Source organism: Drepanopeziza brunnea, assembly GCF_022702325.1.
Source record: "Drepanopeziza brunnea f. sp. 'multigermtubi' strain 214-2 chromosome Unknown ctg11, whole genome shotgun sequence".
NCBI lineage: Eukaryota > Fungi > Ascomycota > Leotiomycetes > Helotiales > Drepanopezizaceae > Drepanopeziza > Drepanopeziza brunnea.
This window is the reverse complement of record NW_027094074.1, coordinates 409,752-424,346: the sequence shown is the minus strand read 5'-3', so window position 1 is coordinate 424,346 and position 14,595 is coordinate 409,752. Positions and strand designations below refer to the sequence as shown.

General features: G+C 47.3%; 5 protein-coding genes across 5 annotated transcripts; 1 reads left to right on the top strand and 4 right to left on the bottom strand.

Moving 5' to 3' along the window:
- Window positions 1-2,567: 2,567 nt before the first annotated feature.
- On the top strand, window positions 2,568-3,686 carry L3040_006406 (uncharacterized protein; the record flags this gene model as incomplete). Its single annotated transcript, XM_007289194.1, has 1 exon — window positions 2,568-3,686. One exon carries the CDS (start codon window positions 2,568-2,570, stop codon window positions 3,684-3,686), a length of 1,119 nt encoding a protein of 372 aa, XP_007289256.1.
- A 1,862-nt stretch (window positions 3,687-5,548) lies between these two features.
- Window positions 5,549-7,195, bottom strand: L3040_006405 (uncharacterized protein; the record flags this gene model as incomplete). The annotated part of the gene is made up of 1 exon (XM_066154099.1): window positions 5,549-7,195. One exon carries the CDS (start codon window positions 7,193-7,195, stop codon window positions 5,549-5,551), a length of 1,647 nt encoding a protein of 548 aa, XP_066011085.1.
- A 550-nt stretch (window positions 7,196-7,745) lies between these two features.
- On the bottom strand, window positions 7,746-8,824 carry L3040_006404 (uncharacterized protein; the record flags this gene model as incomplete). Its single annotated transcript, XM_066154098.1, has 3 exons — window positions 7,746-7,754; window positions 7,809-8,602; window positions 8,722-8,824. The coding sequence occupies 3 exons, from the start codon at window positions 8,822-8,824 to the stop codon at window positions 7,746-7,748; spliced, it is 906 nt and encodes a 301-aa protein (XP_066011084.1).
- A 1,313-nt stretch (window positions 8,825-10,137) lies between these two features.
- L3040_006403 (uncharacterized protein) lies at window positions 10,138-10,889 on the bottom strand (the record flags this gene model as incomplete). Its single annotated transcript, XM_066154097.1, has 3 exons — window positions 10,138-10,280; window positions 10,334-10,702; window positions 10,769-10,889. 3 exons carry the CDS (start codon window positions 10,887-10,889, stop codon window positions 10,138-10,140), a joined length of 633 nt encoding a protein of 210 aa, XP_066011083.1.
- Window positions 10,890-11,594: 705 nt separating this feature from the next.
- On the bottom strand, window positions 11,595-13,037 carry L3040_006402 (uncharacterized protein; the record flags this gene model as incomplete). The annotated part of the gene is made up of 1 exon (XM_066154096.1): window positions 11,595-13,037. The coding sequence occupies one exon, from the start codon at window positions 13,035-13,037 to the stop codon at window positions 11,595-11,597; it is 1,443 nt and encodes a 480-aa protein (XP_066011082.1).
- Window positions 13,038-14,595: the final 1,558 nt, after the last annotated feature.

Here is a 14,595-nt window from a genome sequence, read left to right as displayed (position 1 = left end):
TTTCCGGTTTGCTATCTAAGGCTTTGCTCTTTTGTACTATCGTCTCCGTACCCTATAGGAAGTCCTAAGGCGGCAGGCCTTGCAACTTGCTAAACGTCACTCCATATTTTGATTATTATTACTGCCAGAAGTGGGAGTGTTGTGGAAGGGGCGGCCATCTGCGCGGAGGTTCTGGCGGTTCTGGGTGCCATTATTGGAGACTGAAGGTCGATGGGAAAGAAATCTGGAGGTGGAGAGGCAGGGAGTACTTAACTAGAATTAAGTTCAAAGCGAGTTTGAAGTCAAACGCTCAATAAAGGGGAATTGATTAGTCTGGTATGCAGCAGAATAATCAAGTGGTTGCTGCAGGTAGTTGCTGCTCTTCGCAAAAATCTTTGTTGTAGAGGTTTGATGACTTGAGGTGCTAGACCAGACGCGGTTCACACATAATATTGTTAGGAACCGAGTCGATTTCGCCTAGCTTCTCTCGTCTCTATACCTACCTTAAAGGCAGGTAGGGGGTCATTTGAGCGGTCCTCTGACCCTTTTTTATAAAGACGGTTATTAAACCATTTAAAATCAATGTTAGTTACAGATCAAGAATAATTCAACTTTTTAATCGTCTCCGAGCGTGGGACCGTCTTATGGCTGTCTTATAGCCGTCTTCGTCTATATTTTTAAAACAGGTTTATTAATAAGCTCATTTTAAAAAATTGAAATAGTTCGATAATTATTCTAAAGAAAATATAATTATAAATAAAAATCGTTTTTGAAATGAAATCGTTTTAATAATAATTTAATAAATTCGATGCCAAGATGTTTTTCGGTATCTCTGCTACGGCTTATATATCAACGCTTTATATTTTTAATAAGCGGAATCGATCGATTTAATAAAAGTTCAGTCGCGCAGAAGCGCCTTATCCGCTTATTAAAGGGGTGGTGTAATAAAGAGGTGGTATACCTGGTAAAGGGTAGACTGCTAGGTACCTTAATTGAAATAAAAAAAATTATTTGCTTATTGATCAACGTTTTTCGGGACGGTTTTAAGTTCGAGGACGGCCTCAAGACGGCTATAGAACGGCTACAAGACGGTCTTAAAACGGTCTTTTCGTAAAAAGACCGACTTTTATAAACGACTATTTAATCGATCAAATCAATCTTATTTTAGTAATAATCTTTTAACGAAAAGACGAGCTCTTATAAAAACGATTTAATCGATTGAAATAGTTTTATTTTATCTACGATTCAAATAATTTAAATCGTTTGTTTTCAGATTCTATTCAATTTTAAGTATCGGCTTAAGGTGATCCACTAGCCAACCTCGTGGAATTGTCTTTTAAAGAGACCGTCATCGGATTGTCAGCTGACGGTTTAAATAACCCCCTATCTGCCTTTAAGGGTACCCTTTAAGGTATAGGAGGTCTCAGGGAGGCAGGCTACGCTTGCCACACGCCCGACGTAAATCAATGCTACTGCTATTAGTCTGCTTATCATATACGTACAAGTCTAAGGCACGGAGAAAGGCGTTATAGGATAGTGAAGTCCAGGCTTCAAAGCTACCTCATTCCGAGGTACTCATTGTTCTTGTTCTTTTCACTCGCGTCCTTACGTGCGTACCTTTCTCGTCTTGGAACCTCGGTACACTTCCTGTCAGCTGCAAACTTTCCTGGAGGTGAGCCAGAATTCTGCCTGGAAGTGAGCGGGAATTCTGGGTGTGCCAAGATGGCGACCACTTCTTAGACTAGAATCTGCCTCATTCGGGAATCGGGCCCACTCTACTTACTCTACTGGACCAAAGTTGACTGAGGAGCTACCGTGCATAGGGGGGGTCTGGCTGCCCAATGTCCCTCTCTTCCGTGGGAGGCCCCATCTGGATGTCTCACTAAACGACACGATCGAATAACGTGAGGGTTATATTTTTTTTTCGTTCGGAGTTAGACCTCACACTTATTTTGCTCCGCTGGTACGAGTCGGAAGCACCTAACTTTGGACTTTGGTTCATCCAGTACTGAAATCGATAGACTTGGTCAAGCGCTTCGTCACGTCATTGATGTCTTAGTCTAAGAGGAATTTGGATCTCACGATATATGGTTGACTTGGTCAAGCGCTTCATCACGTCATTGAAGCCTCAGTCTAAGAGGCTCCTCTATTGAACTTGGATCTCACGATATGGTCTATTACGTTCCGGACCCGACTATTCTCTGGCCCATCTTCCAATAGCGTGTGGGATGTGGTAATAGTACGCGAGAAGAGAACTTGCTGTCACCCAATATCCGGCCTCGTGACTAGTTCATGGTAGATTTGAGTTCATGAATCATCATTGCTCCTTCATTGGGAGTTTTCTCAGAGACGAAAACACTACTTATTGGGAAGCTCTTCCATCGTTTCATTCCATCCCTCACCACAATTGATCTCGCCAACATTCTACTTATCCATTGGAAGTTTTCTCAGAGACGAAAACACTACTTATTGGGAAGCTCTTCCATCGTTTCATTCCATCCCTCACCACAATTGATCTTGCCAACATTCTACTTATCCATTATCCATTATATATTATCGGCCAGAATCCCCAACCACAACAATCCACAATGGCCAGCCACGCATGCACAACTTACGAATCGTCCGCAAGGGAGTCTTCCTGCCGTCCCGATCATCCGTATGCTGCAGGTGAAGCATCTCTTGCTCCGGCGTCACCAGCCTTTCAGCCGCCCGGGCATGCACCCCATGAGAGCCATTGTCACCCGTACTATGAGGGGGGATACCCCCAGACGGCAGACCACGACCTGTTTCCTCGTTACACAACTCTCGAAGATCATTCATGGCCGGCTCACCAGGTCGAGGGATTGGTACACACCCAGGCCGGCACTTCCCCAGACCCCTACACATATAGGGAGTGGCCTTCACCAGTCCGCGAACAGCCGTCGTACGGAAGCCAGGACTGGTCATGTCGGGGAAACCTCCCGCCTCTGCTGCACCGACTAAAGAGCGCCTTCGGCTTGCCTCTTTCGCCAGCTTCCACTGGTTCAAGCCCGACCTCTGACGATCAAACCCTACCAGTCTTCGTTGAAAAAGAGCCTTTCCATAGCTCCCGTGCGTCCTTTCGAGAGGACCTCTCATTCTGCTCGGAAGAGTGTAACGACCTTACCGATCTGTCACTGTCTGCAGACTCGCCCACACCGACCGACCAAGCCGTGCGCACCCCGGGCCTGAAGCGAGGTGGCAAGGCACCACAGCGACGTCCGAGCCGGGGAAAGGGAAAGGGAAAGGGCAAGGAGAAGGCCAACGGCAAGAACCCCACCGACGATCCGAACCAAGAGCTGGATGATCTCAAAGACCAGGTCAAAAGACTCAAACTCAAGTGCATCCGCTACTGCAGCAGAAACAGCAAGCTGCGACTGGAGGCCGCCAAGTACCGCAATCCTTACCTGCCCGCCGCGGAGCAGAAGCGGCACCTCAAAGCTTGGAAGGCGTTTGAGGCGATATACTACGAGAAACATTTCAATTCGTCGCCGCCTGCTCCCCGGGTTCGGAAAACTAGGGCCAAGAAGAATGCGGCGGATGGTCTTTCGCCACCGGAGTCACTGGATCGGGATCGGGGTCGTGATGGGGATGGGGATGAGGATATGGGTCTGGGTCTGGGTGAGGATATGGATCTGGATTTGGATTTGGATCTGGATCTGGATCTGGAGGCAGCCTTGGATCGGTAAGATGGTGTATGATTGTAATTGTATATTAAGTCAGGCTTAGCCTTGGTCTTTTTCTCGGGTCCTTTCAAGGTTACCTTTGTGCGAGCAGCGATGGATGTTTGAAGATAGGATGATGGGAGTCGAGCAATGAGCGATGCGCTGCGAGTGTTTCTCTGGGGGGGGGTTTTGTAACTCAATTAACATAGATATCCAAAGTACTTACTCACCTACATCTGCTTTGCTTCGCTGAGTGACTGATCCATCCATCCATCCATCCATCTATCTACCTTCTGGGATCTGCATCGCCTCGCATTCCTTTGCGTCTGTGAAACTATGCTGTTCATGGCTAGGTGATGATCAACTTCCACTCTTTCTCTTATAAGCCTCGTTACAAACCATAGTACTTCCGAACCTCGCTGTACATAGATGGATATCTCTGTATGGAACGCATTTAGTAGAAAGCATTGCCTACTCCATTCCCTTTAACCAAAAAAAAATAAAAAAATAAAAAAATAAAAAAATAAAAAAAAAAGAGAGAGAGAGAGAGAAAATTGAATATTAGATAGATGCCCAAAGTATCTCTATGAAACCTGTCCCGCCTTCCCCCTCTTCAATCCATAGGGAACACTCACGTCTACAGCGGACCAAAATCTATTGAAAACTATTAAAGCTTATACGTGTATATCATAGCTTATCCAATAGCTTAAGCTCCGGCTCCAGCTCCAGCTTAAGGTTAAGCTTAAGGTTAAGGTTAAGGTTAAGGTTAAGGTTAAAGTTACGGGGAAAAAGATATTGACAGATCTATCTATCTTTCTATCTATCTATTCTTCTAGACTCTCAAGATTCGAGATTCGAGATCAGAAGTGTCAGGTCAAGGTAGGTCACGTAGTACGGATATGACGGAGAAGATTTCTCACAGCACAGAAAGATCATGGTGTCAGTTGAATGAGTTGAATAAGTGGGTAAGTAAACAAGTAAGTAAGTAAACAAGTAAAGAAGCAGGCCGTCGACGATGATGATGCGGGTGATGCTGGTGGTGGAATCATGAGCTGGCCGATTTTTCTTTCATTCTACAAGTATAGCGGGATCGAGATTCACGACTCAGTGACTGGCTGACTTACCTGTAAGTACTACTGTTTACTAGACCCATCACAATCACATCACATTCCCAGCGATCATTCCAGCAGAGGTACCGCTGTTGCCGTGCTTGTGGTTATGGTTGCAAAGTCTGTCTAGGCATTTGTCGCGTCAATCTAGCTATGGTAAGAAACCTAGCGAGCTAGCTACATACAAATCGCAAAGAAAACGGTCCGGAGGGCACAAAACACCCCCCACCGGTATGCAGACCCCACATCTCGATACCAAACGATCCGTCTGGATGTTCTGTTTTTATTCCCATAGAGTTCAGCAATCCGAGAAGAACAAGAGCCGGCCGATTGTATCAATGGCGTCGTCGTCGAAAATCAACGAGAGAAACATTTTGTACGCGTCAAAAAACAAGCAAGAGAGAGAAAACGCGGAAGAAGATGGCGTCAAAGACATCCATGCACAGAGTGTAGAGAGAGCAATCGAAACCGGGAGAAACTCGCAGAAAAAGAGAGAGAGACCCGCAGAAAAAGTGAAGACGGTGATCAAGAATCCGACGAAGAAGGGGGATGGGGAAAATCCGAAAGGGAGACGGGGGTTTCGGGAGGGGTCATGCCGCCGCTCTCGTTGTCCCCGGTTTCCAAGCACAAGTGCGGCAGATCCTCCATACGGCTTCCGCCCCGGGCCCAATCCATGAATCGAGAGCCCTCCAGAACGGCAGGCGTATCGCGCTCCTGGTGGTCGATGTAAAATTGTCTCAAATTGACAACAGCCAGCTCTAACCCGAGTGTACACAGTCAGTTGAGATCTTCACCGACCAGTGTCGAATCATGCTCGAGGTCACGGGAAGCACCCTCGGCATGAGACTCGTTGGTGCTGGAAGACGTACTGATGTTTGATTCGTCGGTGCCAGCAGATTCTGACTCCGAGAGGCTCTTGAGCTCGTCTCCGGCGCCACCACCGTTGTCTTGGCTGCTGGAACCATGGCCGTCAACTTGGGTACCGTCTGAGGTCATTTGGTCGTTTGCGTCCCATTCAGCGAAGTGTTTCTTGTACTTCTCGTAGTGACTGCGGTAGAACTCGTAGCCTTGTGCCATGTCCTTAGCGTACACCTTGAAATTATGGGAGTTGGCCTGCAGGTGACGGATCATTGTCTTCTGAGTCTCGAGCTGCTCGTCCAGGACTCCAGTCTGCTCAACCAGGGCTCTCTTTTCTCTCTCTAATCGCATGATGGCGCTCGAATACTCTCGACGGTTGTGGTCAAGGGAACGCTCCTTTTGCATGATAACCTCCTCGAGATTGTGAACGCGGGAGCGGTGCTCACGATCCTTTTGCTTAATGGTCTCTTCAAGATTGTGAACGCGGGTGCGGGAGTCACGACCCATCTGCTTCACTGTCTCCTCGAGATTGTGAGTGCGGTTGCGGAGGTCCTTGAAAGCTTGGGCTTGGGTGCGGATTGTGTTCTCATGACCATCGATCTTGATATACAGACTCTGGACCAACTCATCCTTGCCAAGCAATCGCTTCTCCAACGTCTGAGACTTGACTTGCGCATCCCAGACCTTTGTGTGCATTGCTGCCTCATCTGTTGCCTTTGCAGAGCTCATCTCCAATTCACGCTCGCGGACAGCATTTTCGAGGGCTCTTAGGTCGGATTCAATCGAGGCATTCTCCGTAATCAGTAGTTGGAAAGTGCGACTCAGGAAAGTTTGGTGTGCGGCGAAGGATCCACTCTCATCAACGCTAGAATTGACTGACATCTTCGGGCGATTGACTGGGAAGGTACTGATCTTGGGGGTCTCGGGACGCTGGGAAGCTTGGGCCTCCGCAGCTGCTTTGGCCTGGGCAGCTAGCATAGCCGCGACACGTCTTGGGTTAGGAGGAGGCTTACGAGTTGGTGTATTAGCGAGCGCAAGGCGTTCCCACTCCGTCGAGGTCGTGCTGATGGAGGCGATACTCGTACCCTTGTTGGATGGTGAGAGGGCCAGTTGCTCTTGCAGTGATGGTAACTCGGTTGCAGCAGGTTTAGGCTCACTGTCGACCTTGGATGGCAAGTCCTCTGGAACCAAATCCTCTGAGACCAAGTCCTCTGGAACCGAGTCCTCTGGAACCAAGTCCTCTGGAGCCAAGTTCTCTGGAATTGAGTCCTCTGGAGCCAAGTTCTCTGGAATTGAGTTCTTCGGAACCAGGTCCTTGTTAGCGGTCGAAGACTTACGGAAACTGAAGCGCTCGCGGAGAGACTTCTTTGGCTTGACGGCGCCGGTGTTGTCAGCCGAGTGCAGAGGCTCGATACCCTTGCTTGACATATTGTTCTTGGGGACGTCGAGGGACTTGGCCTGAGCTCCGACAAGAGAAGTAGCGACCTTCTGCTTGCGCTTCTTACTGCGCTCCGAGCCTCGAATGGTGATCACCAGAAACTCTTGTTGCATGGGGAAACAATTCATGGCGGCCACTAGCTTTTCGGCGAGGCTTGTGGGCGTCTGCAGGAAAGAGAGTGAGAAGGGGCGCACAAAAAGTGCGGCGGTGGGGTTGATGTGGGTGTTTAGGAAAGGGCAAAGCTGAGGGAAAGGGACTGTCGAAAATATTACATATCAATCGTGTCACTTCGGAGCTAGGCTCGCTTAATTTTGGGGGGGTTTGATTCGTTGAAGATAGTATTAGGTAACGTCATAGGCATCTTCAGCGGCTATTCTGATAGAATATATCTATATAAGAGGCCTGGGAAAGGTAAGGTGATAGCTAGAAGCAGTAGATCCGGGCTTTCCATGTCCTGATTGAAGAGATTTGCTATTCTGAAAGGATTCGGGCTCACTTCCATCGTACAGTGATCTATCATCCCCTCAGCTATCACGTCTTGAATACATCTCCTTCATGGTTGATAAAATCATATTTTAGATCTCGAGAAAAGTCTTCTCACAAACTATATGCCATTTTCCCACCGCAAGAAATCCAGTGCTCGCAGATCACACTCTAAGGAAACCCCAAGACCAGCCTTCAGGTATCCTGAGCTATGCTTTAGCAAAGGTCTACCGAGAGAGGAACTGTATCACTTTGTACCTTAGCAGCTCTCTTCACTGGACTCCCGTCGCGCCCGAACTCCTCGTCCATCTCCGTAATCCCCTGCCTGAGAGACTGCCATTTCCTCTTGTACCGTACCACCCGATCCTTTATCTCCATGCTCTCACGCATGAGCTCGTTATTCTCTTTATTCAGTTCCGCGTTCTCGAACCGAGCCTTGCTGAGAGAGGCAGCCTTGGTGGCAAGCTCCTTTCCTTCTTTGTGTATCCAGCTGCGAGCGTTATCGAGCTGGGTGGCTTTCGAAGCAAGCTGCCGGCTCACATCATCGACCTTACTCTGCCGTTGGCCCTCGAACCGCGCGTTGGCAAGACGCAGATCTTCAGTCTCTGCCTTTAGCCGCCGGATCTCAGTTTCGAAGAACTCAGCTGCTGCTTGCTTCTCTATCTTCAACCTCTCGATATCCCCTCTCAGAGCAGTTATATTCTTTGTAGCCACCCCTAAGCCTTGCCTTGGTGTCTCCAGTGCTTGTGCTCTTGCCTCCAAGTGTATATTCTCCGCCTTTATAGCTCGGCTCTCTTCCGCCTTGAGTTTTCGATGTATTTCTTGTATGGTGGTGTCTTTTTCGTGTAGCTGTGACTCGATAACTTTAGTATATTGCTCTACAACGCCGTGGAGCATGGCAGAGGCCTGGGGACATTCGTCGAGTGGTCTAGCAGAGCTTGAGGCAGAGGTTCCGGAGGCAGGACTTGATTGTTGGTCGTTTTCGGAATCAGGAGGAGGTGGATGATCGCAGGATTCGGCATGTGAGGTAGGAGGGGATGGTAACTGGTCTTCTGCAGTCTTGTCAGTAAACGTGGCAGGTTGCTCTACCGCAGCAGGTGAGGTACTTGACGCGCCAAATCATCACGAGAAGTGGGCTCGGTATCAGGAGCTCGCTCAGAAGTTAGCTCACTTGCAACTGAAGCTTGTGCATTCTGGATCGTAGGAGACAAGTTGCAGTTCAATGTGACCTCGGGGCCGTCCGAGCTACTGCTCTCTGAGCTGACAAGATCCATGGCAGCTGTGGTACCCGTCCCCCGAGGCTTGTCTGAAGGTTTCGAAGTCTCTGGGTGTGCTACCTGCATTTAGCACAGCATAAAAGCCTGCATAGAAGGGCATCTCACCTTCAGTCACTTTGACCGGGGATTCTTTTTCAAGAACGAGAGGCTGAGATTAAAATCTTGGCGGGGCCAGATCATGTTCAACCGCTGGATTCATGATTAGAACAAAAAAATTTACCGTTGCTGCGCCTAAATCCGCAGCGCAAATGTGACGATGATGATGTTGTTGTTATAGTCCAGGAAACTCGGCTAAATTTTGTCAACAAAGGCACTTAGCCGAGGGTGAATTAGCCGAGCCAAAATAGGGAAAGCACAACTGCCGACTATTATCTCGGATCTTGATAGTCTGGGCGGTACGGTATGCTGGGAATTTTAGTGAATACTATTTGTGCCAATTTCAGATGCCAGAAGCCAGAATTCAGAATGTGAACACTTTGAAGTCCCTGAAGACACTGGGAGATACTGAAGCTTGTGTTACAAAATAGCCGAGCAAAAGTCAAACTCTTGATAGCCGAGCGGCATTTACACTTTTGTTTTAAACATCATATAAATATAACAACACAAATTTCACCTTTTCCATGTGGTGGTGACCATCGATACCATTAATTCGGTCAATTCTAATCGTGGGATGCTGTGGCTCCCGCACTTTCACTGTGTGACGGGCATTGGAAAATAGATACTTCAGATGGGTTTTCATGAGGGAATCAAGAAACGACAAGATTGTTACAGAGTACTCCACATTGAGCCCAAGAATCCCGGAGAAAAGAGGAAGTTTACAGTTAATAAGATCGCTCCAACATCAAACCCCACGTTACGCCAGCCCTCTCGTTTTCCGACTTCAACAAAGGTATTACTGATCGGTCACTTTCTCAAACTCCGCCACCTTGTCTGTACTATTCGGCTTCTCCTCTTGAAAGATGGCGGTCAGCTCGAACGTCATGATACGAATGTTCTGATAATTGGAGATTCTGAGTATAATTTCTGCCTGTGAAGCCCTGCTGCATAGAAGCTCGCTGTGCTGGGATGGGCGCTGGCCTTTGTTTTGACGGCCCGCTATCGGCCGAGCAGCAGCTTGAGATCCTTGCCCATTTTCGAGGACTCTTTCTATCATGATATTCCCCCAACCTCTTCAAGCTCGCCGCATGATTATTTCCGCTCTCCCTTATCTCTTTATTCTGTTGTTGGAGAATCGCCATGTCTGTCGCGGCATCTTGATGTTGCTTGACGAGCTGCTGGAATGAAGCCATCCTGGTATCCCTCACATCATTTTATTTGTCCTCAGCGAGCCTAGACTGCGCCTCGTATTCCTCCGTCTTGTTCCCCTCCAAGCTCTCCCTGACGCCCACCTCCCCATTCAGTGTCTCCTCCAACAACTTTACTTGGATCTCGAGACCGTCCGAGGTAGAGCATGCTTCCTGAAACAGCTTCAATAATCGCCAAGATCCGCCTCCAGCTCGTATATACTTGTGTTTTCTTCTCCTTTGAAATTGTCGAACTTTGCTTGAACTCCCTTCGGCTCCTCCTTCAAATTCACGAAGTATGCGCGTAGCTCCTTCTGCCCTTCGCTGAGACTTATATTCTTCGTCTTGAGAGGCTCGGATCTCCTTGAGAGCCTCCTCATGTTCTCGATAAGAATCTTGCGGTCGAGTAATGATTCGGCCTTCCTTGAAATCGCTTCTTCTTCTGTTGCCCGCCTATCTCTGTTAGACTCCATCTTGAGCTGCGAGTTCACCAGAATCAAAATTTGTGTGCGAGCCTTATCTGCTTCAACCAAGTCACGGAAACTTTGGATGAGGTCGTATCCGCTCGCTGGAAGGGTCGAATGCCCGCGCGCTTGGAATCCTATCAGCCCGATATTCTGCAAACATTCTGGGTAACCGGGCAACCGTATTCATGGACGGTTTATGGGGGTTGGCGGCCTGGTAAGATCGAGTGAGTGGATTGCGCCAGCAGGGAAGGCGTAATCCGCGTGCGGCGTATTGATTTGAGCAAGCACCTCTACAAGTTGCTCGCCGGACATTTTGAAGTTCCGGACGTGCTTAAGTGAGCAAACGGATCAGGTATCGACCTTCTGTTAAATAAATCAAAAATGTTTCGCATAGCTAAACAAAACCAGGGCACTTATCTTGAAGCTGTCAGTGGCGAGAGAAATCACGGAAGGCTGGATGTTTGGGCGACATTTTAGGGCTCAATCTTACCCTTTTCTTCTGTACCCGAGACTCTCAATCGTATCCCACATCAAAATGATAGCTTATTTAAAGTCATGGATCCCGCTGGTTCCTGTATCTCTTCGCGCAAATCATTTGGGTCTTTTCAAGCTTCCTCATAAAACCATCTCTTCCGCTATCCCGATCACTCCTTAGCTTTTTACACTCTACAGAAAGCTATGATGGGCATGATGGGGTTAGTAAGCTCTGCAGTGAGCTCCGCCTGTTGTTATTGTTTCCGACTCGCTTGTGCGCGAACTCGCTACTTTGTGCTCGACTCGGATGGAACTCTAGCGTGGTTTCTGCAGGTAATAGCACTCGGCTATCTTATCATAACCGAGCAGAGTCATGCTCGGTAAAGGAATATCGGGATTTCATTGTCATAGTGAATACTAGCAACAAATAATAAGAGCCACCAGCTACCCAATCCTCGAAGGAATACCATGCCACGAAGCTATTCCATTATCTCCAGTAAAGAGTGAAGCTTGATCATCCAAGTCCCTTGGCGAGTTACCTGTCTATGTCGACCTAATTGAAGAGCGACCGGGGAGCACCCTCTCATGCTGTCGATACTTGTCAACAGATGAAAGCGATCTTAGAAAGATTGGTGACTTTACCTGTCTGACTAGAGTATAACCTGGTCTGGGTACATTTGGCTGAGGAGTTGATATTCGATGAGCGGGAGCGGCACAGATGCGACGAAGATCGGAGCCGTTGCCAATCGCCATATTGTCATTGGGTGTATTGTTTCTCGTAAGAGCATTACCATCCTCCTTATCGATCCTTTCCTCACTCTCCTTCTCCGAGGCATCCAATGAAGAGAGAAAGCCTTGAAGACGAGTTCGCACATTCTCGTACTTTTGGTCCAGAGACTTCTTTTCGGAGAAAACAGTGCGGAGTTGTTTCTTCTTTTGCGTTAACTCCTGCTCCCATCCATCGGCGCGTCTTCTCCAATACTTCATTGTACTTCTATACTGATGAGCGTATTTTTTCTGAGTGAGTACTTGGTTCTCGAGCTCTACAATGCGGCTCTTCAAAGCAGACATTTCGACCTGAGCAGCTTCATGAGAAAGCTGTCGGCGGCTGAGCTCTGCCTGAGCTTCCTGCTGAGCATTGATGGCGCTGATGTATCGGGCGAGCTTGATATCCTTGTTCTTAACTTTCTGCTCGAGGCCCTTGATATCTTGCTTAAGGAGTATATTGCTTTTCTTGAAACGAACGTAGTCATTGGTCGTGTTATGGAGTTCTCTCTGCATGTCGACGACTCTGGTATCTGCCACACTTTGTGCTCCCTTCATGTGGTTGGCCATATCGATCTCGTACTTAGTTTGCAATCTTCCTAACTCAAATTGGATATCAATCAAAGCCTTATACTTAGCCGTCAAATTTGTCTTCAAGGACTCGTTATCGCGCTCCGCCTTCGCCAGCTTCGAGGTCGTCTCATCCAAGATGAGTTGGAAACGGCCTGGGTGTATCACGGCTCCATGGCTAGAAGATCCCATAGGTTCTAGTGATTGTAAATCTCGCGCCGCCGCTAAATCGTTTCCGAGTGCCTTGTGCATTGGAATCGAAATATCAACTTGCTCTCCTTTTTCTTCGACTTTGATCTTCTCAGTACGTAGCTCCGAGCGCAATTGGTCGTTCTCGGCCAGAATTCTCGCGTGAGCTAGTAGCATCTCGAAAGTGATCTGGGTAGCACGGGCCTCTAGCGAAGAAACTGTGGTGTCCAGGTCTTCGTATGCTCTGGCGTCGAGCTTCCTCTGCTCCTCGGATACGTGGTCGATCTCTTCATCTGAATCCTTGCTCAACTCTGCCCTTCCCATTCTCGCACACAGCTGCGACATGGCTTCCTTATCGCACTGAACTTTTGTCTTGAGTTCATTGAGGGCGGGGAAGGCATCTGCAATGACTGTAAGCTCATCGAGGAGGGTTTCCATTCGTCGGAGAGGATTGAGATTCATGCTGATATCTGTTCGTTGGATAGGATGGGTATTCAAGCCAACGATATTGTCCGCGTTCGCGGCAATAGTTAAGTCTTCAGATAGTGCAATATTTGTTAAGGTGGGTTGCCTGCTTTCTGAAATCGCGTCGATTACGGAGTTTTGTTATCCATTATCTGGAATCCACGAAGAAACCATTCGTGATTATCGGGCAACTACTATATTTTCGCGCCGGTGCAAGTGCGGCCTAGCATTTGACGAGGAAGGAGCAACCCCATCAGTTATTTATTATCTACTTAAATGATTAAGTAAAGTACCCAGAGGTACAATTGAACACGACAGAAAAGCCAGTAAGAGCTCTGATACGGAAGTAAGTACTTAATATGAACGAAAAAGAATTTCTACTTCACTTCGGAGTTATGACTATAATATCGGGAATCAGGATTTGGAAATAAAAGCACTCGGTAAACAAGAGCAAGAGTATCTTCACATAATATTTTAATCAAGAATACATCAACAAATTTTATAGTAAACTGCATTGTGCGGTACCAGAAGCTGCTTTGCTTACCCGTTTTTGTGTATAAGACAGGCCGGCCGACTTGCCATGGCTCCTATAATGCTCTTATACAAACGGATACATAAAAAACCTTTCATTTTGATACTTTCAAATCCATGCTCCTTGCTACTCTTCTTCGCTCTGCGGGCTCTAGAAATGTAAATACTATGCTTTATAAAAATGGCCCACCCTACCACGAACAGCCCTACACTAGCACCAGCGTACTTTTAAGGAATTAGAATCATACTATTCAGACGAAGCTTATTAAACTATTCTGAAGTACTTGTAGCCTTTTGCACGCTCTGCATCAAGAAAGAAAGAAAAAACTTGCTCTGCGATAACCGATTTGGTTTCTTCGGTTAGATCACGTGTATGCTTGACTTCGATTCTTTGGCTGAGCTCTTGTTACTCCCCATCGCTCTTTCACAAATTGTACCCAAGCAGAACTAAGCTAGCAGTATTATTAAAATCATTGTGGATGATAGATTGGTAGTGTCGTTATAAATACTAATGAGGAAGATTATTTCATTATGAAAAAAGATGATTGTCGGTTACCTTATGCGCTCTGCATTGATACAGGGTGGAATCTACTACGTCGCAGGCGTAAGTAGTATTACCCCTCGAGGGTAGGGTAACCAGGGGGTTTAAAGTGGAAACTAAACTTTTGAGGCATCCTTGAAGGGTAATACTACTACTTGTACTTAGGCCTGTACCGTGGTATGTTCTCTGATTTGCAGCGTGCGTTGGATTTCGGATACTCCGGGGAAGCATACTACTATGTTGCGTGAGGGAACAGCATGTGCAGGATGGTTTTTCTAAAGCCTTTCTGGGGCTGTTTGATCAATGAAAGATCTTTCATTACTTGTACATTCTCCGAATCATTTGTGATACTAACGCGGAGATTGCCCGAAATCCACAGCTACTCTCCTCCTTTCCACATTGACCAGCAATTGCAAATATTAATGTTTTATCTGGTTTTTTTTTTTTTTTTTTTTTTTTTTTTCTAGAGAGAGCCCGCAGGTA